The sequence below is a fragment of the Somniosus microcephalus genome, chromosome 6 (genome assembly GCF_052327205.1).
Source record: "Somniosus microcephalus isolate GS21.2 chromosome 6, FLI_Smic_1.0, whole genome shotgun sequence".
Lineage (NCBI taxonomy): Eukaryota > Metazoa > Chordata > Chondrichthyes > Squaliformes > Somniosidae > Somniosus > Somniosus microcephalus.
Window position 1 is genome coordinate 205182517 of NC_140992.1, and position 25109 is coordinate 205207625.

Here is a 25109-nt window from a genome sequence, read left to right on the forward strand (position 1 = left end):
TTCCCTGCCTCTGTACTTGCTTAAAACCTGTTACATCTCTAACTTTTTCCAGTTCTGATGAAAGGTCATCAACCTGAAACATTAACTCGGTTTCTCTCTCCACGGATGCTGCCTGTCCTGCAGATTTCCAGCATTTTCTGTTTTTATTTCAGATTTCCAGCATCCGCAGTATTTTGTTTTTTTATTGGTATTCGAGGGAAATGTGGCAGCATGGTAGGATCTGACTAAAGGACAGAGAGTAGTGGTTATTGGATGGTTCTCAGACTGGAGGAATGTAAACAGAGAGATGCACTATAGATTAGTGATAATGGAGGAATTCAACTATCCTAATATAGACTGGGATAGTAATAGTGTAAAGGGCAGTGAGGGGGAAGAGTAAGATGAAGCAGAAAAAGGGGCGTATGACAGATGTCAGGTCAAGAATACATCTGAGAATCAGGCTAAGTATAGAAAGTTCAGAGGAGAAGTGAAAAAGAAAATAAGAGGGGTAAAGAGAGGGTATGAGAATAGAATGGCAGCTAACATAAAAGGTAATCCAAAAGTCTCCTACAGGCATATAAATAATAAACAGGTAATAAGAGGAAGGGTAGGGCCGAGTAGGAACCAAAAAGGAGATCTACGCATGGAGGCAGAGGGTATGGCTGAGTAACTAAATGAGTATTTTACATCTGTCTTCACCAAGGAAGAAGATGCTGCCATAGACATAGTAAAGGAGGAGGTAGAGGAGATACTGGATGGCATAAGAATTGATAAAGACGAGGTACTAGAAAGGCTGGCTGTACTTAAAGTAGATAAGTCACTACTGTCAACATGGGCAGATGTTGATGACGAAGTCCAACACCGCCTTCGGTGTGCCAGTGCAGCCTTCGGTCGCCTGAGGAAGAAAGTGTTTGAAGACCAGGACCTCAAACCCGGCACTAAGCTGATGGTCTACAGAACAGCAGTGATACCCGCCCTGCTGTATGCCTCAGAGACATGGACCATATACAGCAGGCACCTCAAAGCACTGGAGAGGTACCACCAACGCTGCCTCCGCAAGATCCTGCAAATCCATTGACAGGACAGGCACACCAACATCAGTGTTCTCGCTCAGGCCAGCATCGAAGCTTTGACCACGCTCAATCAGCTCCGATGGATGGGTCACCTCGTCCGCATGCCCGATACGAGGCTCCCAAAACAAGCGCTCTACTCGGAGCTCTGACATTTGTTCAAAAAAGGGTGTAAACATAAACCCAGCAACTATAGTCCGGTCAGTTTAACCTCGGTAGTGGGGAAGCTTTTAGAAACAATAATCAGGGACAAAATTAACAGTCACTTGGACAAGTGTAGATTAATTAAGGAAAGCCAGCACAGATTTGTTAAATGCAAATCATATTTAACCAACTTGATCAAGTTTTTTGATGAGGTAACAGTGAAGGTTGATGTGGTGGACATGGATTTCCAAAAGGCATTCGACAAAGTGCCACATAATAGGCTTGCCAGCAAAGTTGAAGCCCATGGAATAAAAGGGACAGTGGCAGCATTTTTACAAAATTGGCTAAGTGATGGGAAACAGAGAGTAGTGGTGAATGGTTGTTTTTCAGACTGGAGGAAGGTATATAGTGGTGTTCCCAGGGGTTGGTTCTAGGACCACTGCTTTTCTTGATATATATTAATGACTTGGATGTGGGTGTACAGGGCACAATTTCAAAATTTGCAGATGACACAAAACTTGGAAGTATAGTGAACAGTGAGGAGGATAGTGATAGACTTCAAGAGGACATAGAATGGCTGGTGGAATGGGCGGACACGTGGCAGATGAAATTTAACGCAGAAAAGTGTGAAGTGAGACATTTTGGTAGGAAGAATGAGGAGAGGAAATATAAACTAAAGGGTACAAATCTAAAGGGGGTGCATGAACTGAGAGACCTAGGGGTGTATGTGCACAAATCGTTGAAGGTGGCAGGGCAGGTTGAGAAAGCAGTTTAAAAAGCTTACGGGATCCTGAGCTTCATGAATAGAGGTATAGAGTACAAAAGCATGGAAATTATGATGAACCTGTATAAAACACTGGTTCGGCCTCAACTGGAGTATTGTGTCCAAATCTGGGCCCCACACTTTAGGAAGGATGTGAAGGCCTTAGAAAGGGTGCTGAAAAGATTTACGAGAATGATTCCAGGGATGAGGGACTTCAGTTCGATGGATAGACTGGAGAAGCTGGGGTTGTTCTCCTTAGAGCAAAGAAGATTGAGATGAGATTTGATAGGGTGTTCAAATCATGAGGGGTCTGGACAGAGTAGATAGAGAGAAAATGTTCCCATTAGCAGAAGGGTCAAGAACCAGAGGACACACATTTAAGGTGATTGGCAAAAGAACCAAAGGCGACATAAGAAAAAACTTTTTTACTCAGCGAGTGGTTAGGCTCTGGAATGCACTGCCCGAAAGGGTGGTGGAGGAAGATTCAATCACGGCTTTTAAAAGGGGGTTGGATAAGTACCTGAAAGAAAAACATTTGCAGGGCTACGGGGAAAGGGCGAGGGAGTGGGACTAGCTGAGGTGCTCTTGCAGAGAGCTGGCATGGGCTTGACAGGTTGAATGGCCTTCTTCCGTGCCCAAACCATTCTATGAATCTATGATAAATAGTGGTGTTCTCCAAGGGTCAGTGTTGAGACAATTGTTCATCCCAATGTATATAAATGATCTGAATTCGAGTATCAAGATACCAACATTTGTAGATGACACATTAATAGGGTGCATTGGTTTATAAGCACATAGGCTGCCTCCCTGTCTTTACATCAATGTAAAACCCAAACTGTTTCATTTCAATCCAAACTGTATTGTATTACTGACCTGTTAGTGAATTAAGTAATCTAACTGCCAAATGTCTAAATGTACTCACTACTACCTGCAAAGGAAATGCTTTGTTGCAATCAGATATCTTAAATCCAGATTCGAATGAATGCTACACGAATGCAAATATTTTATTAGGTCTATTACACATAAAACAATCATCGTGCCATGGGAACTTTACAGAGGTGACATTCTCTTTGTGTTATAACTTCAATTGGTCTGCATTATCTTATCAATACCTTGATTCTTTGTAGGTAATTCTTTAAGAAACTGGCAAGTAAGGGCGGATCTTTCAAGTCTCCTTTGTGCAGCTGTGCAAGGGAACCATGGTGGTTGTTTCATCTGATAGTTGTCTTGTATTTGTTTAGATACAATTTCCAATTGCACATTTGTGAATGCTTGTAAAATATGCATATGACAATGGCATTAGTGGCTATGCAAATAGCAAAACCTAGACTTAGAAACAGAATATTTACTTGTAACAGGATTGCATCTATGTGGGATTTCGTTTTGCATACCCCAAAAATGATGATAAAAAATGAAAATGTTAGGGTAAGGCACAAGGCATTGTACCACTGTTCGAACTCTTCAGAGAGAAAGCTCCTGATCTCAGGTGGGTTGTTGGAGCAAGATGTTGAACACTGGCAAATTCTTCCCAACAGTGAGGGAGAGAACATCAGATGCTGAGTTCAGTTAGTTTGGTTACAGTTTGAAATTTTCAGAAAGGTGGGAGCAGGTTACTTGCCTATCCTTTTGGCTAAGTAAACTTGTGCACCTCAAAAGAAGGGAGATTTGTTTTTCCTCTTTCTCCCCACTTCTTCCCTCCTCTCCTACAGGTTTTACAAGTAAGTGGCACCCCTTCGTTACCTCAGCTAACTTCTTCAATGTGTGTGTCCAGACATATATGTTAGCGGGCTATTGTCAATCATGGGGAGCACCATAATCAAGCTGGAACCTATTCTCACCTGATGTCCATACATATGAATTTCCCCCCAAACAGTCCCTGAATCAGACACAGGAACTAAGACTGATTTTTTTCTTCCTCTCCCTGGCCCAGAGCATTGAGCCTGTTTATTAAGGGGCCATCACTAGCCCAGCTGAGAAGAGCTAATTCAGCACAGATCCAAGATCGAACCTTACTTCCCTGGTCTGTATGGCCCAGAGCATTTACCCACTGCACCGTTCAGGAAATAAATGTATTTTTCTTTTCATCACTTTTTCATCTTTAACAAATGGAAGTCAATTTACTTTTTATCTCAGTAGATGAATGCACTGCCTGCTATAATCTGTGCCATATAGTTTGGGAAAGTCTCAGCAAGGTTCAATCCTGTTATTTAATGGATAAATACAAATTATTTCCTTATTTTCTATTGTGAGACAAAATGGAATATATTTAGCGACCTGTTGGCCTATACTCACTAGAGTTTAGAAGAATGAGAGGTGATCTCATTGAAATATACAAAATTCTTTCAGGGCTTGACAGGGCTTGACAGGGTAGATGCAGGGAGGATGTTTCCCCTGGCTGGGGAGTCAGAACCAGGGGTCACAGTCTCAGAATAAGGGGTCGACCATTTAGTACTGAGAGGAGGAGAAATGTCTTCACTCAGGGTGGTGAATCTTTGGAATTCTCTACCCCAGAGGGCTGTGGAGGCTCAGTTGTTGAGTATATTCAAGACAGAGATCGATAGATTTTTGAATATTAAGGGAATCAAGGGATATGGGGAAAGAGCAGGAAAGTGGAGATGAGGTAGAAGATCAGCCATGATCTTATTGAATGATGGAGCAGGCTTGAAGGGCCAAATGGCCTACTCCTGCTCCTATTTCTTATGTTCTAAATGTAACTTTGTATTTTCTTTTAAGGGAGGTCACATGTCATCAGGAAAATTCTCATTTGCATCTATGCCAAGTAGAACGTCATTCTCTGAAACATCCGTAACAAACCTCCTGTGAGTACAAGTCATCCTGTTTGCACAAGTCTCTTTCTGTACTTCAGAGCTGGAGAGTTCAACATTTTTCAGTTTGCATTCAGGAATATGTTGAGCATTCTCTAGTCAGGTATACGGGTATATCTTCCTCTAGGAGCTGGCGTGAGTGAAAAAGGGAGGGTGAGTATAAACTTTTTCACTCATAGAGACTGGAGAAAAAGCAGTCAGGTGCAAAGGAAACATTACATAATCCTCCAACAATTGTACAGTTACATGTCAGGTTATTTTGTTAACTGGACTACATTTGGTTAAAAAGTAGGGAGGATAAAGTAATAAATATATATATATATGTGTAACTAGAAGATATGTTAACAAATCTTCTAAAATTGTCATTTTTTTTTGGCGGTGAATATTTTTTTAATATTCAATTTTGAATATTACATACAGTAAATTCTTTCGTATCCGGCACTGACGGGACCAGGATGGTGCCGGTTGATTGAAAATTCCAGATAATGGAGAGGTATATCTATCGAGGCTATTTTTAACAAACAAAAATAAAATAAGATTTGAATGCTATTTACATAACATAACCAACTTTTATCTGGTATAATCCTTATCTGGACATCAATCTTCAGCTTTCACTGGCAAGTGTACATTGCCCTCCAAGTAACTTACCCACACCAATACCTTCTACAGTATATAGCTTATCCACACTCACATTTCAATCTCTACCTAACTCACCAACAGCCAGTCACCTTTTTCTTCTGGGTAAGTCCCTATGAAGTATTTATTATTCCCTACCAACTATATATTATTCCCTATACAACTGAAGATTTCCGACCTATCACCTGACAGCCATGAATCCATCGGGTGGTTAACACGCACCTACCTGTAAACCTCCAAATGCATAATCTGACTGTCCTTGATGTTAACTTCTCTCACCAAAAAGTGCTCCATTTCCCAGCACTGTCATTTGTTACAATGATGAGCAAAGCGAAACAGCAAAAAACAAACCCCAGGGCCTAGAAATTCGGTGGGCTGCGCCACCAGTTAGCGCCTAAAGAGGGCACTCAGTGGCTTTAGCGCCACTGGCCACGCCTCCCGCGATATTTAGTGGGGCGCTAATAGCGGCGTTAGCCTGTAGCGCTGCGCCGCCACCGATGACGTCATTGGCGTGCGCAGCGCCCCGCTACCGCCCCGAGCGCAATATTGGGTCGCGACCCCCCTTGTAGCGCCGGTCGCAAATCGCGACCGGTTCACGGGGCCTACCTGTGGCGGTAGTGGCGCAAATTAAGGTGGAAGTGCGGGGCGGCCATTTTTTTTGGTGGCCACCTGCCAGCACCTCCTCGCGCCGCCCTCCCCGGCCTCCTGATACCTCCCCCCCCCGGGCAGTGCCGGCTGTGTCCCGAGAACCCGGCACTTCTCCTCGGTGCCGGGCTCTTTTGCCGGCACTCGCGATCGGTGATCGTGCTGGTGCAGGCCCCTCCCCCTTAAGAAGGGGAGGAAGGCCTGCAGTACCGCAGCGCGCCGTGCTGCAGTATGTGGTGCTGCGGCACGTAACGCTGCGATATTCAGTTTGAGCGCCCCAAGCGGGATGCGGGGAGCCTCGAGCAGTGCCTCGAGTCCCTCTTGGGGCACTCCAACTGAATATCGGGAGGGCGCAAGCGGCTCCGCCTGGAGCGCAAATTCCGCCGCCCAGGTGAGCTTGACGCCCCAAACGCGGCGCCACCGAATTTTTAGCCCCATAAGTTTTAAAAAGACATTTCTCAGCATCCCACGAGAATCCAGTGATTTCAGAAAATCAATTTCACATCAAATCGGCAATAGAACCTGGGACTTCCCTAGTCTATATGGCACCTTAACATACTGAAAAATGCACTCATCCATTGAGTCTCTGGTAAACACATATTCAATTCTAAAGTAGCTGCCACTCTCAATATTCTGAAGCAAACAGAAACTAAGACTCGGACTCGGCAACATTTCTGGTTATTGAGGTGCTGTTTTCTGAGTATCAATTTTGTCGGTTATTAGAGAATTCCGGATGATTAAGTGCCATTTAAACAAGAATTTACTGTAGTATGTTATAGTAATGAGCTCTATAGCCATAGTAATCATAAGAATGGGAATATTGGCTCATTGTGTTTTTTCTCTCGTGTCTGCTATTTACGTGAAGCTGAGACTTAATGACTAAGGCCTGCTGCAAGCAATATCTGCACACGGGTTTTGTGACCAGTTTCAATGATTTATTGAACCATGTAAACACAAACAATCTATTTACTGTCATCAGATTTTACTGACGACTTTTCACGATGACCATGCAATGATTAAACTGCTTAGTGTGCTGTTTCAGGAATCACAAAGAATTAGCCATTAAGAAAACTACTTCATTCTATAACATTTGCCTCTGCAAACTTGGTGTAAGTGGGACCAATGCAATACTGGCCCTTCCACTAATCAGTACCCTCCGTGCACCATTTTGCTTTTGCCACACATTCCACATTTTTAGTTTTCCTAAATGGAACCAGTAAATTGGTGCCAATAGGTGGCCATGTTTAAGAGCAGTTTTCTGCTGCACACTAATACCTCATTAATGCTCAGAGCAACTAACCATCAACAGAGGGGAGAAAAATGGCTGCCACCATCTTTATCCCACTTCTGCCCTATTTTCCATCAAAGTGACTTTATTAGACATGCCTTCAGTGTGGCAATATTTGCCTCATTGTAAAATGAAACTAAGAACAAAATGGAAAAACCATTGCATATGGGGCATCAAAATTAATGTTTATTGTGCCTTATTGTTCCTGAAATGTCATGTTCCATTTCTAGCTTCCAGTATTATATTGATTTGAAGTAGCAAGCCAATTTTTGGAGTGTGCCCAAATTATTTAAAACTACTTCAGTAAATTACTTAGAATTATGGAAATAGTTGCTTTGTTTAATTTCCATTATACCATTTTCTCCTTCTCCTGCTTTTATATCTCCTGTTTCCTCTAGGAGGCTGGCTGAGCAGGTCACAGACTCCTCTATGATTGCTGATGTCTGCAGCCTGGCAGTGATCTATCACTGCCCGTCACGGAGGCTGCTAGTGGAGTTAAGAATCCGCCAACGCTGTGGCCCAGTTGACTGCTATGAAGTTGCACTAGCAGCTGCGCTAATTAAAATAAAAGACATTGAATTCTATTATAGTGCATGATTTTTGTTTATATATCTCAGGAGGGAGAGCGGCAGTGCTGTGTGTCTAGACTTACAAGTGATTGACACAGTGAGGAGCGGCAGAGATAGGGAAGACACAGTGATGCATCATGTCTTAAGAGAGAACCTATACAAGCCAAGGAGAAGGGTAAGATACTTTTATAACTCATATAGAGATACTGAGAAATAGCAGTGGGACACATATCACTCAATGCCTTGGTTATTAAATGCCATGGTAATGACCCATATAGAACAGAAGGAGCTTCGGGTTTGATCCGTGGTCTGTTTTTAGCTGATTTTAGCCAGAGAATGATGAGGGTGTCACAGTTGGCCTCAGTATCCCAAGGCTAAGGAAAGAAAAATCATTTAGGATTTCTTCTTATGATTGCTATCCAATAAGTCCTGCTTAGCAGGTATTGTAAGAAGATTTTTTTTCCTGTCGTGTATGTATACACATGCTATAACTATGTAAATGTGTCCAAATGTATTTATTCAAAAATAATGCAGACAAATGTCATAATTGGTGAAATTTAGGACAGAGACTCGTTAATCTGCAGATAGCTCAACAGTCATGAATATAAATGTTTTGGGCTTTTTTGTATTTCTTTCCCCTTTTGTTGAAGGTCCACACGGCCACCCAATCACTTCTAACCAAGAGAGTGGGCTTAGGCCTGCTGCTAGGTCTGGCCAACCCCTCTCTATAAAAGGCCAGAAAATTGACTTTTCCATCCAACTTCCCCCTCCCCATTCAACAGTGGAAACACTTTCTCCTTCCCTCAGCTGCTCCAGGAATTGGGATTGGGAACAACATGTTGGGAATCTTGGGCATCACAGTAGCATGGATACCCACACCCTGTGTCAGCAGACTTTTAATTTAAGATTATTTTAAAGCATAAAATTAAAGAACAAAGCAAATATGTGTTATTACATGAATCCAGAGTCTAAACAGAAAATAGCACATGCTGAATCAATTATTATTATACTGTAAAGAATGAGGTTCTGTACTATTAATGCAGTTTGACAATTAATAACTTTTTCTATTGTTGGCACTCTCAACATATACTTTACTTGTTGATTTTATTATGATTAATGTTTGTTCCATGTTATACCAGTATCAGGGAAATTACAGTCGGCACTTCATCGCTCAAGGCGAACAAGAAAGGCAAGAGAGGGAAGTTTTCCAACGAAACATGAGAAGTCGTCTTGAGTCGTTCAAATCCACCAAACATAATGTATACTCTTCAAAGAACAAATGCAGGCATAAGAAAGAGCACAAATGTCAAAAAAAGGCAAGTTTCCTTTCAATTGTCCGTACTTGGGATTACATTTTAAAGCCTTGAATCTTTTTCAGGCAAAGAAAAAGTGTTCCAGAGTTGTTCCTACAGGAAAAATAATCCACTTGAAAGGAAATGAAAGTGGGTTTGACTATACAATTTCCCTGCTCCACGAGCATATTTTCTTTCATTGTAATGAGTGATAAGCCGAATCATGCATAACAGTGGTATGCTCCAGGCTCAAAGAATGTAAAAGACATGAAGCCCTTTTTACACTGCATTCAATTTTGGTTCAGTTTTATTGCAGGATAGTTTTTACGTACAACAATGCTCCCTAGAAAGATTATAAAGTTCCTCCTCTCTCTTCCTTCAAATTATCTCATGTAAGTGCAAATTAAATCAAATCCTCCAATGACATTTATGAAGTAAGCCATTTTCCTCCTCCAATGGTTGTACCATCTACTGCGAAAAATAGTGTGACTCCAACTTTACCCTGCAGTTTGCAAAGGTCTAGTCAGTTGCTGATAGAATACATATTGTTCTGATTGAATGAATGTTTTATGATCCCAAAAACAATCTCAACTGGCAAGCCTCTGTTTCCAAGATCAAAGCAGCCACCAGGTATTTTTGGCATTGATTCTAACCTTAGAAGAGTTAGGTAACATTTTCATTCTGCTTCAAGGTCTCTGGGCAGAGGCTCTCAAAGCAGGGCCAGAAAACAGAAAATGCTGGAAATGCATACTAGGTCAGTCTGGATCTGAGAGAGAAGGATAGGTTAACCCTTCATCAGAACTGGTTTAATGCTACGAACTATGGTCAACTTTGTTGAGACAGGCTGATTTCAAATTTCTTCATTTTGAGCCATCAGAGAGAGAATCTTTGGAGGCAACTTTAACTTAACTCACCTGATGGAAAACGAACGGGATCGAGTGGAATACTGGATTTACATCCCGCCCGATATTGACTTCAATGGAGAATAAAATTGGGCAGGATGTAAAATTACTGTTGCACCCGATCACGCCAGTTTCCCGACTGGCGAGTTAGGGTAAAATTGTCCCAAAGTCTTATTTCTAGTGTTTTAGTGAATATTTGGCCAACTGTCTCCATTTATTTTGAATCTCGATGACTTGCATTCAGTCTGTCTCCTGAATTGTGCGTGGTGTAAGTCAGGCATTCTCTTCTCTTTTCTCTCTTTTTATGTGTGATGTGCCATTAAAAGCTGTGATAATTCACCACTGCAGGCACCAGCTCTAATGGTTCTAGATTTTGATAGGGGTGTCCAGCATTACCCCCCACCACCACTCAATGCACAACACTTCGCACTAACAAATCAGATATCACTTTGAAATCCATCCCTTACAACAACAACAACTTGTATTTCTATAGCGCCTTTAACGTAGCAAAACGTTCCAAGCCGCTTCACAGGAGCGTTATCAAACAAAATTTGACACCGAGCCACATAAGGAGATATTAGGGCAAAGAGGTAGGTTTTAAGGAGCATCTTAAAGGAGGAAAGAGAGGTCGAGAGGCAAATAGGTTTTGGGAGGTAATTCTAGAGCTTAGGGCCTTGGCAGCTGATGGCACAGCCACCAATGGTGGAGCGATTAAAATCAGGGATGCTCAAGTGGCCAGAATTGGAGGAGTGCAGATATCTCGGAGGTTTGTAGGGCTGGAGGAGATCACAGAGACAGGGAGGGGTGACAGAACAGAAGAAGAACAGACAGCATGGAAGTATGGATACTGGTGCAATAAAATGAATAGAATTCTGCTCCCAATTTTAATGTTATGATTTAGTTTGAAAAATCTGTTTTGTGTGTGCGTCCATGTTTTTAACGCTGAATTAATTCAGTCCTTTATGCGGTTTCCAACAGAGAAATGCTGAAGGTACAAATGGCCAAGTACCTAATGATAAATTGCGGCGAAATGTCAGCTGGCATGATACAGGTAAGTGTGTGATTGATTTAATTCTATTACAATTTAAAGGTACAGTCTTTCCCTCCACATAGTCTTTCCTGTGTAGTTTCCTGAAATCCAAGATATTGCACATTGGAGCGTTTTTCTTAAACTGCCTGTCATGAGATCAGTGCTTCATTCATTCACCTTATATAACTGGAGCAGATAATCTGGCAGATGGCCTATATAGTTCAATACATCCACACATGCTGCTGCAGTTAGGAGTCAATGAGGAGAACGTCTCAGGGTTTCTTAATGGAATAATGTACTGAACTTTATTTATTTATTCCAGTGTCCCATTTGGAACAAGGTTTATGGAGAGAAGCCGAGGGCCATCTCTCCAGCAGCAGCCTTTTCGATATATTACTGAAGACTTGTAGGATCCTCGACTCAGTCAGGTCAATCTGTGCCCAAAGGATAAGTGAAAGCCTGGAGGGTAGTTGAACTCAGCATTAACCTATACGTCTTTGAGATCTCTGGGAGAGACTGAGAGTAAACCTGCAGTTTCACATTTGAAGTTTCTTAAGTCCCCAGGATTAACGTAATCTTTATTGTACAATGTTTAAAAGCCTGATGAATTGCTAAGACCTGCCTTCGGAAAGATTTATGAGTTTAAATTGACCATTTACCCACTCAAGGAGATTGGTGCCTCTTAGAACTATATCTTCAACTGGTAGACACAAAATGCACCTTCATTTTATGGCTAACAGTAGAGGATGCAGGAAAATTTCTTCTTCATTTCCAATTTACAAGTGATTTATGCTGAGCAAATTGAGTTCTCTTGTGCTATCCCAATTCTTAGAGACATAAACATCACTTTACAAAATTATTAAACAATCTGAAGAAACAGAAGTTTTCTTCAGCTAACATAAAATTGTCTGCAAATTTGGAGCGAATGATTAAGATAATATTGTCAGGGACAGGGCTGCTTCACAAGTGCTAGTTTGTTCCAATTCTGTAACTGTTCTTGCATTTAGTGCTGTAACTGGGAGAAGGTCAGGGCCAATGATCAGTGAAAATTCTTATTGCAGAGTAACTATCAAACCATAACCAATTCACGGATTTCATTCTCGAAGCCACAGATTTTTTTTCCCTATGGGTAAGGCTCCTTTTGTGGCAGAGCCACCAGGGGACTCTGAGCTAATGTACATAATTATCTTTAGCTACAGAATGAATCTGTATCTTTGTTCATATTATTGCATGTACATAGCGCGGTCCCTTTAAGAATGAGACCAAACGCGATGGCGTCATCACGTTGATCACGTGATCCTCCAGCAGCGGGAAAACGTGATGACGTCATGACGTCAGGCTGGGGAGCCGCCCTAGCCAGTCCTCGTGGAGCCAGCAAAGAGTACAGACCTGTCATGTAGTTTTCCTGTGTTTTCATGTTAAACTCTGTTGAATAGTATTAAACATCGTTTGTTTGATAGACTGACTCGACCTCAGTCCTTTAGTTAGGAATCTAGCCATTCCTACACTTTCACCTTTTCCTGCAGACAGCTAAAGTTTTCCTGTATATCCATACGGCACAGATTTGGATATTTCAGTAGTATGAAATAGTGCACACATACAGATTTTATAAGATAATAGGAATATTAAGGTAAATTTTCCAGTTGCCAGATCAAAATGGGTAGTTGGGATCAGAAAAAATGGCAGCGGTCCATATCTCCACCCATTGTGAGCCTTGCATGATCTTCCAGCCAGTCTAAGGTGTTCTTCCCTAAAACCGACAAGAGTTCATTTTAACGTGATACTCAACAAGACTTTTGAAAGCAAGATTTTTCCTTTGCTACAATTAAAATTCTTGAAATGGGCATTCCAGTGTTCATTCCTCTCTTTTTGTGTCATTTGGAGGATGAAGAAGATGTTGAAAAGAGGGATGCAAAGCAGATTCGCTTACACCATAGGTGGACTGACCTTACCCACCCTTGCTCATGCAGCTGTGTTTATAGACCTAGACACCCTTGCCTCGAAATTTTAAAAGCCAAGTGACATGGTTGTGCCGATGTAGCCTGCAGTTAACTCTACCACAGGGATGGACCTGCCAGTGACAGCCAAGGTCATCGTAGCCCTGAATCTTTATGCCTCAGGCTCATTCAAATCTGCCACAGGGGACATCAGCAACAATTCAATCAGGTGAAGGATGTGTTGCTTGCCAGGACAAATAACTTCCCACGGGAAACCAGGAGCAAAAAGAGAAAAGAAGCTTTTGCAGTTCAGGATTGCCTAAAGTCCAAGGTGACAATTGTGGCACCCATGTGACTCCCTGAGCCCCTGAACACAATACTATGGGCTTCATAAACCACAAGGGCTTCCAGTCCAACCCAGTTCTTTTTTAAAGGAATTAATCAACACAGCAATCTGTTTCATATACTCATTATTTTGTAGGGGCAAAGATTTTTGTCCGATCTCCAGCCATATTTGAAGAGAGTTAATTTAGTTTTCATTTTCTAGTTCTGCGCTCATAGGGCTCGATTTTCATTGAGACTTGGGCTTGGAGGCGTGCGGGGGTTTAAAATCGCAAAAGCTGGTGGGCGGGACTCCCCCCGCTTGGTTCCCGACTCCGAGCAATTTTACCTCAGGCGTGTCTGATGGTCCCGACTCCTTCCCGCATCCAACAGGCGGGACTGGTCTTTAAGGCCCTTAATAACCACTAAATGGCCTCTATAATCCTATTTTAGTAAGCCCTTGCAAATTTAACCCTTTTCCCACGTAAAACACGCATGGTGGGAAACACGAATGTGAAATCTGGCGGGAGCTGACTATCAACTGCAGGTCAACCATTCAAGAGGAGTTTTGATCAGCCATCATTTGCAGGTACTTAAGGAAGTGGCCCTAGAAATAGTAGATGCATTGCTGATCATCTTCCAAAATTCTATAGACTCTGGAACAGTTCCCATGGATTGGAGGGTAGCTAATGTAACCCCACTATTTAAAAAAGGTGGTAGAGAAAAAACGGGGAATTATAGACCGGTAAGCCTGACATAGTGGGGAAAATGCTAGAGTCCATTATAAAAGATGTAATAGCAGAGCACTTGGAAAACAGTGACAGGATTGGACAAAGTCAGCATGGATTTACAAAAGGTAAATCATGCTTGACTAATCTACTGGAATTTTTTGAGGATGTAACTGGTAGAATAGATAAGGGAGAACCAGTGGATGTGGTGTATTTGGAATTTGAGAGGGCTTTCGATAAGGTCCCGCATAAGAGACTAGCGTGCAAAGTTAAAGCACATGGGATTGGGGGTAAGGTACTGACTTGGATAGAGAACTGGTTGGCAGACAGGAAGCAAAGAGTTGGAATAAACGGGTCTTTTTCCGAGTGGAAGGCAGTGACTAGTGGTGTACCTCAGGGATCGGTGCTAGGACCCCAGTTATTCACAATATATATTAATGATCTAGATGAGGGAACTAGATGTAATATCTCCAGGTTTGCAGACGACACAAAGCTGGGTGGGCGTGTGTGCTGTGAGGAGGATGCAGAGAAACTCCAGTACGATTTGGACAGGTTGGGCAATTGGGCAGATGCATGGCAGATGCAGTATAATGTGGATAAATGTGAGGTTATCCACTTTGGTGGCAAAAACAGGAAGGCAGATTATTATCTGAACGGCAATAGATTGGGAAAAGGGGAGGTGCAACGAGACCTGGGTGTCCTTGTGCACCAGTCGCTGAAGGTAAGCATGCAGGTGCAGCAGGCGGTTAAGAAGGCAAATGGTATGCTGGCCTTCGTAGCGAGAGGATTCGAGTACAGGAGCAAGGATGTCTTGCTGCTGTTGTACAGAGCCTTGCTGAGACCACACCTTGAGTATTGTGTGCAGTTTTGGTTGCCTTATCTGAGGAAGGATGTCCTTGCCATGGAGAGCGTGCAGTGAAGATTCACCAGACTGATACCTGGGATGGCAGGAATGACGTATGAAGAGAGATTGGGTCGATTAGGCTTATATTCACTAGAGTTTAGAAGAATGAGAGGGGATCTCATTGAAACTTATAAAATTGTAACAGGACTAGGCAGACTAGATGCAGGAAGGATGTTCCCGATGGCGGGGGAGTCCAAAACCAGGGATCACAGTCTAAGGATAAGGGGTAAGCCATTTAGGACTGAGATGAGGAGGAATTTCTTCACCCAGAGAGTGGTGAACCTGTGGAATTCTCTACCACAGAAGACAGTTGAGGCCAATTCATTGAATATATTCAAGAAGGAGTTAGACATATTTCTTAAAGTTAAGGGGATCAAGGGATATGGGGAGAAAGCAAGGACAGGGTACTGAATTTGGATGATCAGCCATGATCGCATTGAATGGCGAAGCAGGCTCGAGGGGCCGAATGGCCTACTCCTATCTTCTATGTTTCTATGCAGGTGGCAGGACTTAGTGGTCTCAGATCTGGGGCAACTTTTAGAAGGCTTAACCACACCTGTGGAAGTTTGGAGCCTCACACCCATCTCCAGTGTGACCTCCTGGGAAACCCCTCTCGCCACCTTCACTCAGCGCTTTCTCAACGGAGGCATAAACCAGAAGCATGGGAGCCATTTATTTCCTTCCCATCTGGGCATTAGAGGAGCTCGAGCACCAGCCGCGGCAGCAGCAGTACCAGGAACAACAGCAGCACCAGCAACAGCAGCAGCAACAGGAGCGCCAGGCTGCTGCTCACCCACGTTAAACTGCACAGGCCAGAAGGGGCCAGCGCCTGGAAGTGGCTGGAGAGCACCTTGCTGCACATCAGGGGGGCCATGGGGACCCGTATCTGCAACGGCAGTCCTACTCAGAAGGACTTCCATGAAGGTCTGGTTTCTTTGTTCAATAGATGCCCATCGCTCCTCAAGAGATGTCATTCTATTCTGAACAATGACCATGTTTTCCATACCCTGGCGACTAAGCTCCTCCATGGCTGTAGCCATCCTCCCCTCTACCGTAGCCATCCTCTCCTCTACGGTAGCCAGCCTTACCATGGAGGTAGCAATCCTTTCCACGGAGGTAGACATCTTTTCCGTGGTGATGCGTTCATGCGCCAATGACTCCACAAAGGCTCTGCTCATGTTCGCTATGGACTCCTCCATTCGCTCCACATTCACAGCGACCCTAAAGACAAAACCTGCCAGAGACTCCTGCATCTGTGCCTGGAGTTCCATCACCTCTGATCTTATGGATGGACCCAGAGGCAGAGGGTCGACATGCTGCTGAGCTGAGCTGACAGAGTCCTGCGCCCTCCGACTAGGACTCTCCACTTGTCTCCACAATATGCTGATGCTCACTTGTGAGCTGTGATACACCAGGTGACAACACTACTCTATGTCCCGAAGGTCCCACTGAGGTGTGAGTGTCTGCGCAGGTGCTGGGTGCGCTGAATTCTGCTGACGCTGCGCCCTCAGAGGTTGCAGCTTCCTCTGAGGAGTCTGGCTGCTCAGCCTCTTCTCCCTGGCTAGTGGGGACGGATGCTTGTGATGGTCCTGTGGGGGAGTAAAGGAAAGAGTCAGAGATGTGATGCAAAGGCTACTTGCACATAGCTTTTGGCAGATGCTCATAAGTCCATCTGTTACAGCTTCACAATCGTTATCAGCGACTCATGCAATGTCAAAGAGAGAGATGGGAAACTTTTCTGTCACCAGCTTGCTGTGTTGCACCTGTCTGTCCATCCCCCATGCACGAATCATCCTCAATGCCCATGATTTCCAGGACGGCCTCCTCCCAGGGGGTCAGGTGGGCTAATGAGGCTGTCTCTCCTCCTGTCCTGGCTCGCTCTCTTTTGTTGTGAGCTCTCTTTTCCTGCAATGAGGGAGACAAGTGGAGGTTGAGTGAGAATGAAGGAGTGTGTGTAGAGACTGCATAGCATAGATACTTACATATAGAAACATAGAAGATAGGAGCAGGAGTAGGCCATTCGGCCCCTCGAGCCTGCTCCGCCATTCAATGTGATCATGGCTGATCATCCAAATTCAGTACCCTGTCCCTGCCTTCTCCCCATATCCCTTGATCCCTTTAGCCTTAAGAAATATATCTAACTCCTTCTTGAATATATTTAATGAATTGGCCTCAGCTGCCTTCTGTGGTATAGAATTCCACAGGTTCACCACTCTCTGGGTGAAGAAATTCCTCCTCATCTCTGTCCTAAATGGCTTACCCCTTATCCTTAGACTGTGACCACTGGTTCTGGACTCTCCGGCCATCGGGAACATCCTTCCTGCATTAAGTCTGTCTAGTCCTGTTAGAATTTTATAAGTTTCAATGAGATCCCCTCTCATTCTTCTAAACTCCAGCGAGTATAAGCCCAATCGACCCAATCTCTCCTCATACATCATTCCTGCCATCCCAGGTATCAGTCTGGTGAATCTTCACTGCACCCCCTCCATGGCAAGACCATCCTTCCTCAGATAAGGCGACCAAAACTGCACACAATACTCAAGATGTGGTCTCACCAAGGCCCTGTACAACTGCAGCAAGACATCTTTGTTCCTGTACTCGAACCCTCTCGCTACGAAGGCCAACATACCATTTGCCTTCTTAAACGTCTGCTGCACCTGCATGCTTACCTTCAGCGACTGGTGCACAAGGACACCCAGGTCTCGTTGCACTTTCCCTTTTCCAATCTATTGCCGTTCAGATAATAATCTGCCTTCCTGTTTTTGCCACCAAAGTGGATAACCTTACATTTATCCACATTATACTGCATCTGCCATGCACCTGCCCAATCACCCAACCTGTCCAAATCGTACTGGAGTTTCTCTGCATCCTCCTCACAGCACACACGCCCACCCAGCTTTGTGTCGTCTGCAAACTTGGAGATATTACATCTAGTTCCCTCGTCTAGATCATTAATATATATTGTGAATAGCTGGGGTCCTAGGACCAATCCCTGCAGTACCCCACTAGTCATTGCCTGCAACTCGGAAAAGGAGACAAAGATGGAGTGAGGTTGCAAGACCAAGGGCCCTCCCTGTATGTTGTCAGTTGTGTTCAAAGCATCAGAGTGATAGGGAGTGTGAGGGCTGCATGGTGGAATAGTTATGTGAATGTGAGCATAGAGAAGGAGGGAATGGGTAAGGGTGCATGGATGTCAGTGTCAAGTGGGATGTGGAGGAAGAGATTGCTAAATCTGAGTGCTGGTGAGGAAAGGCAATGGGGATCAGATTGAGGGTGATGGGAAATTCATACTCACTTTTCCAATGCGCTGAAAGTCATGAAATCTTTTCCTGCACTGTATCCAGGTTCTGCGGGTGACTCCCAAGGAGTTGATCTCCTCAGCCTCCTGCATCCACACTGCCTTGGTCTGAGTGGGAAGCCTCTTCCTCCCTGATGAAGGGAAGAGCACCTCCCTGTTGACCTTAGCCCCATCCACTGATGCCTGCAGTGCCACCTCGTCAAAGCGAGGAGCTGATCTGGCCCTCCCGCTTGTCATATTTGCTGCAGCTCCCTCACACTGCACAGTCAAGAAGCTTGGCAGTCTGCAGAGGAAGCAAGGCTTGCTGTGGACCTTAAATGCAGCAGCAATGATGACGTCATCGGAGGAGACTTTCAGTCATGAAAAACCCATTTGCAAAGGCTTCCCACACGTTGGAAATCAATTGGCCAATTGAGTTAAAATTGCATCAATCTCCCACATCCATTTAGATTCGTGTGGGAAACACGAAATTCGGATAACACGACACCATCCCGCACCTCAGTTAAAATCCCCCCCATAGTCTAAAAACATCATAGGTCTGATTTTCCTCTTCTATGCACCTGGGTCCCTGGCACAAAGGAGAGGAGAAAAAGGTGGAAACCTGTGACAACAATTTTTGTGTTTGCGCAGCAGGGTGGGGGTGGCGAGAAAGCACAAGGCTTGCACCTGCATCACACGCGTCGCCTGCCCCCGCCCTCCCACCTCATTTTCCTCCCCCAGCAATGGAAAGTCACCCATTTTTAGAGCTACCCAGAAGAAGATGGCTTTTGGCTGTGCGTCCAATGCCTCTCCAGCTGGAATATCAGAGAGAGGCAGGCAGCAAAGTCCCGGAGACTGCAAAACGATAAGTCCCTTTTTTTTTCAGGGACAATGGGAGAGGGATCAGAGGTGATCCTCTGTTCTATTTGGACAGCAGTTAGAAGGGCCCAAAACTGGCAGCCATTGCTGCTGGTGCAGGCCTCTCAGATGTAGGCCGCCTGACTAGCGTCCAGGCACAGGAGGAGCAGGGAGATTGGCCCTCAAGTCTTATTTGTCTACTTTCAGACAAAACGTGCAAATATGTCAGAAAAGTAAAACTGGTTTTAAGAAATGTAATAGTGTTATTTTTACCTTTTGATATCACAAGATGAATATGGATGAGGAATGCTATCCATTTAGTTAATCCATCCAGAATGATCCTACAATCCATCCAGTGTTCCATCAAATTGATTCTTAAATAATTCCATGATTTTCGCTGCCAATCATCTGTTCTATACGTCGATCACTTTTTGTGTAAAGAACTACCCGACAACAGTCCTAAATTTGCTTTTTACTAGATTGAACCCATATTCCCTATTTTGACATGCTCCACTATGGCTGCGATTTTATGCTTCGAGGCGGATTGGGAGCGGGTCAGCTGCCTTCCAGGTTCCAGTCCCGCCCCCAACTACATCCGGCCCACAGATGTAATTTTACCCCAATTGGCCTTGTTAAGTCTGCCCTGCGGGCTTGCCGGCCAATTAAGAGGAAGCCAGTGTCAGGTGACGTCATTTGATGATATGTCATCTGATGGTTTTCTTAAAGGGACCACACACAATTTTTTTTGACAGTTGATTTTTCAGTGTTTGACAGCATTGAGGTGCTGCAAACACTGACAATCCCTGTTCACAGGTGAGTTCTTGCACCCAGGCTCTCCAGTGACTCCCTCCTTAGGCTAGAACAGATGGCAGCTGCAGGTGAGGTTACAGAAGCGATCTGTCACTGGTAAGAGGTTCTCCCAATGAAGTGGGACTACACATACAATTCAAAACTTGTTACCTACAGAAAAGTCTAAACGCATTAAAAATGAATTTCCCAACATTTTCTTACCTCTGAAACTCACCAGTGCACCATTGGATCCTTCACACCACTTCTGCAGCTGTCATCAATGCAAAAACACTACAGCAGACTCACAACACGCCACTTACCTGGCGTGGTGTCCGGATGTTAGAAGTGTCAAAATTGGAAAAAGCCTGTTAACTACCTGTTAACAAGCAGTTAAGTGGCTATAATCCTCTTCCCGCCGCTAGGTGTCAGGTCCATGCGCAAATTGGGGACCCGACACTTGGGAAGATTGATTGGAGGTAGGTTAACAGTGCGTTTCTGACCCGCTGTCAATCTTTGCGATTTTGCCGGATGTCCCGCCTCCAAACCCGCCCCTGAGCACCGGCAAAATTCCAGCCATATATATTTCAGTTTGATGTTGGATTGCAGCTTGTGGCCTCGATGTGTTGCCCTGTTGCACAGGATTTAATTGAACTCGTTCACCTGTCAGAAAAAGCCAGTGCTGGAGACAAAGTTATTGCTGGTATGCAACATTGCTGTATTCCATCGATAAAACCTGTGGCATTTTAACAACTTGGATTTACAGTGACTGCCACTCAATTGTTGGTTGAGCTTGTTGGAGGAGGTGGTGTAATGAATGCAAATCACCCAAATCTATGATTGTTGCAGATGCAGCTGCATTCTTCAGGAATAGACATGGTAAAAATATACCAGGCAGCACAGTTGTTATAAGGATGCAGATTCACAACTATGAGTTCTTTAACATTGATTGCACTATTCAACAATATCACAACTACCTTACTTGAAAATATGTCACAGTAACAAGGAAAAAAAATGAGGTTTCAAACGTTTTGAAAAGCAACTCTAAATTTCCCTAATTCAAAGTAAAGCCAGCAGGAAGAAGGGAACTATAAGTGGTGCTAAGGAAAAGGAGCAACCTGTGGTCTGGAAGCCTGCAGTAGACATGGCACAAGGCCACAATAAGTGGAGCTGAAAGTAGAAGAGATGTCATGAGGACAAGAAATTCTGTAAGTGGAGCAGAGAGGATGGGGTTGTGAAAGGAATGGGGGTTCATTAAGCACAAGAACAGGAATCAGAACTGATAGAAGCACACTTCAGGATTCTAACTATTGCTACATACTGCAAATTCTCCTTGATCTGCAAATTGTTTGCACAGGCAAAAAGAAAGATGGATCATAAAAGTTATAATATTGTTTTTCCAAATTTCCTCCTTCTCTCACAGGCACTGAAAAGTACAAGGGTGCAGTTCCATGGGCACCAGCATCCTCTGGTAGCTCACCCAAGTGGCCATTCTTCAGGCTGGATTTTCTCAGCGGTGTCGGGATGGCGGCGGGATAGCTGGTTGCCGGGTTCCGGTCCCGGCTGCAGCCGCTCTGTGAAAGGGATTTTCCGTAGATTGGCCTTGTTAAGCCCATCCTGCGGGCTTCCCGCCCAATTAACAGGAAGTGAGTCTGATGACGTCATTTGATGACGCGTCATCAGCCGGTTTCCTTAAAGGGACCACGACCACATTGAGTTTGACAGTTGTTCTGTCAGTGTTTGACAGCATTGAGGTCGACGATTGCACCCAGGCTCTCCCATATGCTTATGGAGGGAGTCACAGCATGGAGCGAGGTCCTCTTCCCTTCCAAGGGTGGAAGAGACCTCCCCAGGACACCAACGCAGCCTGGTTGCACACTGCACAGGAAGGCAAAAGCAGGGATGCCGTCAGGAGGACCTGGATACAGTGGCGCCAACCTTTCAATGATCTCAGTAGATCATGAAATGTTACTGCAAAGCCACACTCAAACTCACCCTGCTGTGCCACTCAACACATCTCCATCACTCTGCCTTCCATACCCTTCTCCTGCACATCCTTACTCACACCAACTTACCTTGCACCTCCACCCATCCCTCTCTATCTACATTATCACTTCCCCATCTCAGTAGCCACCCCTCACACTCACCCTCATTCTACTGCAAGCATACCAACTAACATAGAAACATAGAAAAATAGGAGCAGGAGTAGGTCATTCGGCCCTTTGAGCCTGCTCCGCCATTCAATATGATCATGGTTGATCCTCTATCTCAATACCATATTCCTGCTCTCTCCCCATACCCCTTGACACCTTTTTGTCTTGAAATCTATCTATCTCCTTAAATATGTTCAGTGACTTGGCCTCCTCAACCTTCTGTGGTAGAGAATTCCACAGGTTCACCACCCTCTGAGTGAAGAAATTTCTCCTCATCTCAGTTCTAAATGTCCTACCCCATATCCTGAGACTGTGACTCCTCGTTCTAGAGCCCCCAAACAGGGGAAACATCCTCCCTGCATCCAGTCTATCTAGCCCTGTCAGAATTTTATACTTTTCAATGAGATCCCCTCTCATTCTTCTAAACTCTAGTGAATACAGGCCTAGTCGACCCAATCTCTCCTCATACGACAGTCCTGCCATCCCAAGAATCAGTCTGGTGAACTTTCGCTGCACTCCCTCTATGGCAAGTATATCCTTTCTTAGGTAAGGAGACCAAAACTGCACACAGTACTCCAGGTGTGGTCTCACCAAGGCCCTATATAACTGTAGTAAGACATCCTCGCTCCTATACTCAAAATCCTCTTGCAATGAAGACCAACATACCATTTGCCTTCCTAACTGCTTGCTGCAACTGCATGTTTGCTTTCAGTGACTGGTGTCCCTCTGTACATCAACACTTCCCAATCTGCCTTTCTTCACATTTATCCACGTTATAACAACACACAAGGGTAGGCACTTGAGAGGTTTAGCCAATGTCCATGTGAAGTTTCTGGTACAGGTAGACTATCCTTTATCCGAAAACCTCGGGACCAGCCGTGTTTCGGTTTTAGGAAAATTTCGGATTTTGGAAGGTGCGCGAAAACACTTCGGTTTTCAGAGGTAATTCGGTTTTCGGGAGTGCAGATAAAGGATACACTATCCCTTATCCGAAAGGGTGGGATAAATAACAACTATAAATACTGTAGTTACAGGGATAAATACTGTAGTACAGTTTATTTGTAAGGAAAACATTCAGTAAAACTTCAAACATGTACAGGTACAAACTAAGTTAAATACCTGTACATAAACATGCAATAAAGGTACATTACATCTGGCTTGAGGATCTTGGGGGTCGTGGTCGTGCGCATTTCGGTTTTCAGAAGTCATGCTTTGCTCCACTTTCGGCTTTCAGAGGTTTTCTGGTTTCGGATGTGCGGATAAAGGCTGGTACACTTACGCTGAGCGATTTCGGTTTTCAGAAGTGCGGAAAAATGCTACACTATCCCTTATCCGGCTAGGCCTGTAAGTCGTGCGCCACTCTGGTCATGTCGTGCGCACGACTTACGCTGACCGAAAAAACCTTCGGTTTTTAGAGGGTTTCGGTTTTCGGAAGTCCGGATAAAGGGTAGTCTACCTGTAATGTGTTGTCATATAGTGAAATCTATATTTTCAACACTGCCCCTTATTGGACAGATCTATGCACACCTTGAGAAGTGTCTTACTGAGTTCCAGTAAATGTTGAGACATAACTCCAGCCCCCCCCCCCCACCGCTATAGTGTTGAGTGTGCATGGAATGGCTTGGACATTAAAGGGATGCTTTACGGTGCTGGTGTGGGATGGTGTCAACCTGGCGCATCATGTGGCAGCCAGGGTTTACAGCAGCAAGTGAGATAAATCTGGCCATGGTGATGCCATCGCTGGCCTCCCGGGCAGCATTGTTGTCAGGGGCTGATGTCCTGTGCCGCATCGGGTGATGGCAGAGAAGGTTGGTGTTGTTGGTGCTGCTGGTTGGTGATGTTGGTGTTGGGGCTGAGCATGCATGGAATCAGAGGAGCAAGGTGAGATAGTTTCTAGGGCACCGTTGTAGCTGCAATAGATGGCAGGTGAGGTTGAGATGACAGAAGCGATCCGTGCTGGCTGCTCGAGGAACTCCGGCTCTGTGTTGATGAGCTGGAGTCCGAGCTTCAAACACTGCGACACATCAGGGAGGGGGAGAGTTACCTGGACTCTGTGTTCCAGGAAGTAGTCACACCAATTAGATTAACTAATTCAGATGTAGTCCGTGGTCAGGGACAGGAGGGTGTGACTTTGAGTGAGGTAGGTACGGGGATCCAGGAGGTAGTGTTGGAGGAGCCGCAGCCCTTGCTCTTATCCAACAGGTTCGAGGCTCTTACTCCCTGTGAGGACGGGAACGGGGACTGCAGGGAGGATGAGCAACCTGGCCACAGCACCGTGGAACGAGGGGCCATTCAAGTGGGGGGAGTAAAAAGAAATGTTGTAGTAGTAGGGGATAGTCTCATTAGGGGGATAGATAGGGTTCTTTGCAGCCGAGAGCAACAGTCCCGAAGGTTGTGTTGCCTGCCCGGTGCCAAGGTTAAGGACATCTCCTCTGGGCTGGAGAGAAACTTGGAGTGGGAGGGGGAGGATCCAGTTGTCGTGGTCCATGTTGGTACCAACGACATAGATAGGACAAGGAAAGAGGTTCTGCTGAGGGAGTATGAGCAGCTAGGGGCCAAATTAAAAAGCAGAACCACAAGGGTAATAATCTCTGGATTACTACCTGAGCCACGAGCAAATTTGGCTAGGGTAAATAAAATCAGAAAGTTAAATGCGTGGCTCAAAGACTGGTGTGGGAGAAATGGGTTTTGCTTCTTGGGACACTGGCACCAGTACTGGGACAGGAGAGAGCTGTTCCGTTGGGACGGATTTCACTTGGCCAGTGCTTGGACTAGAATCCTGGCGAATCGAATAACTAGGGCTGTAGAGAGGGCTTTAAACTAATTAGTTGGGGGGAGGTTTCAAGAGAGCGAAAAATAAAAATGTCAGCGGAGAAGGCAATAGAGCAAGGTAGCAGTGGGGGAATTAAAAACCAGAGCATGTCAGGAAGGGACAGAATATATAAAGATAAAGGTAAAGTAGTAAAGGGGATAAAAGCAGGAATAAATTGCCACAAAACATA

The 25109-nt window shown here is 44.6% G+C and overlaps 1 protein-coding gene across 1 annotated transcript in view; it reads left to right on the forward strand.

Moving 5' to 3' along the window:
• The window catches only part of slc9a5 (solute carrier family 9 member A5), a 192499-nt gene that overhangs the window by 143056 nt on the left and 24334 nt on the right, over window positions 1-25109 (forward strand). The window contains exons 10-13 of the mRNA XM_085991270.1: window positions 4690-4775; window positions 7968-8094; window positions 9059-9235; window positions 11092-11164. Of these exons, the coding sequence (XP_085847396.1) occupies window positions 4690-4775; window positions 7968-8094; window positions 9059-9235; window positions 11092-11164 (463 nt within the window). The remainder of the gene's footprint in view (window positions 1-4689; window positions 4776-7967; window positions 8095-9058; window positions 9236-11091; window positions 11165-25109) is intronic.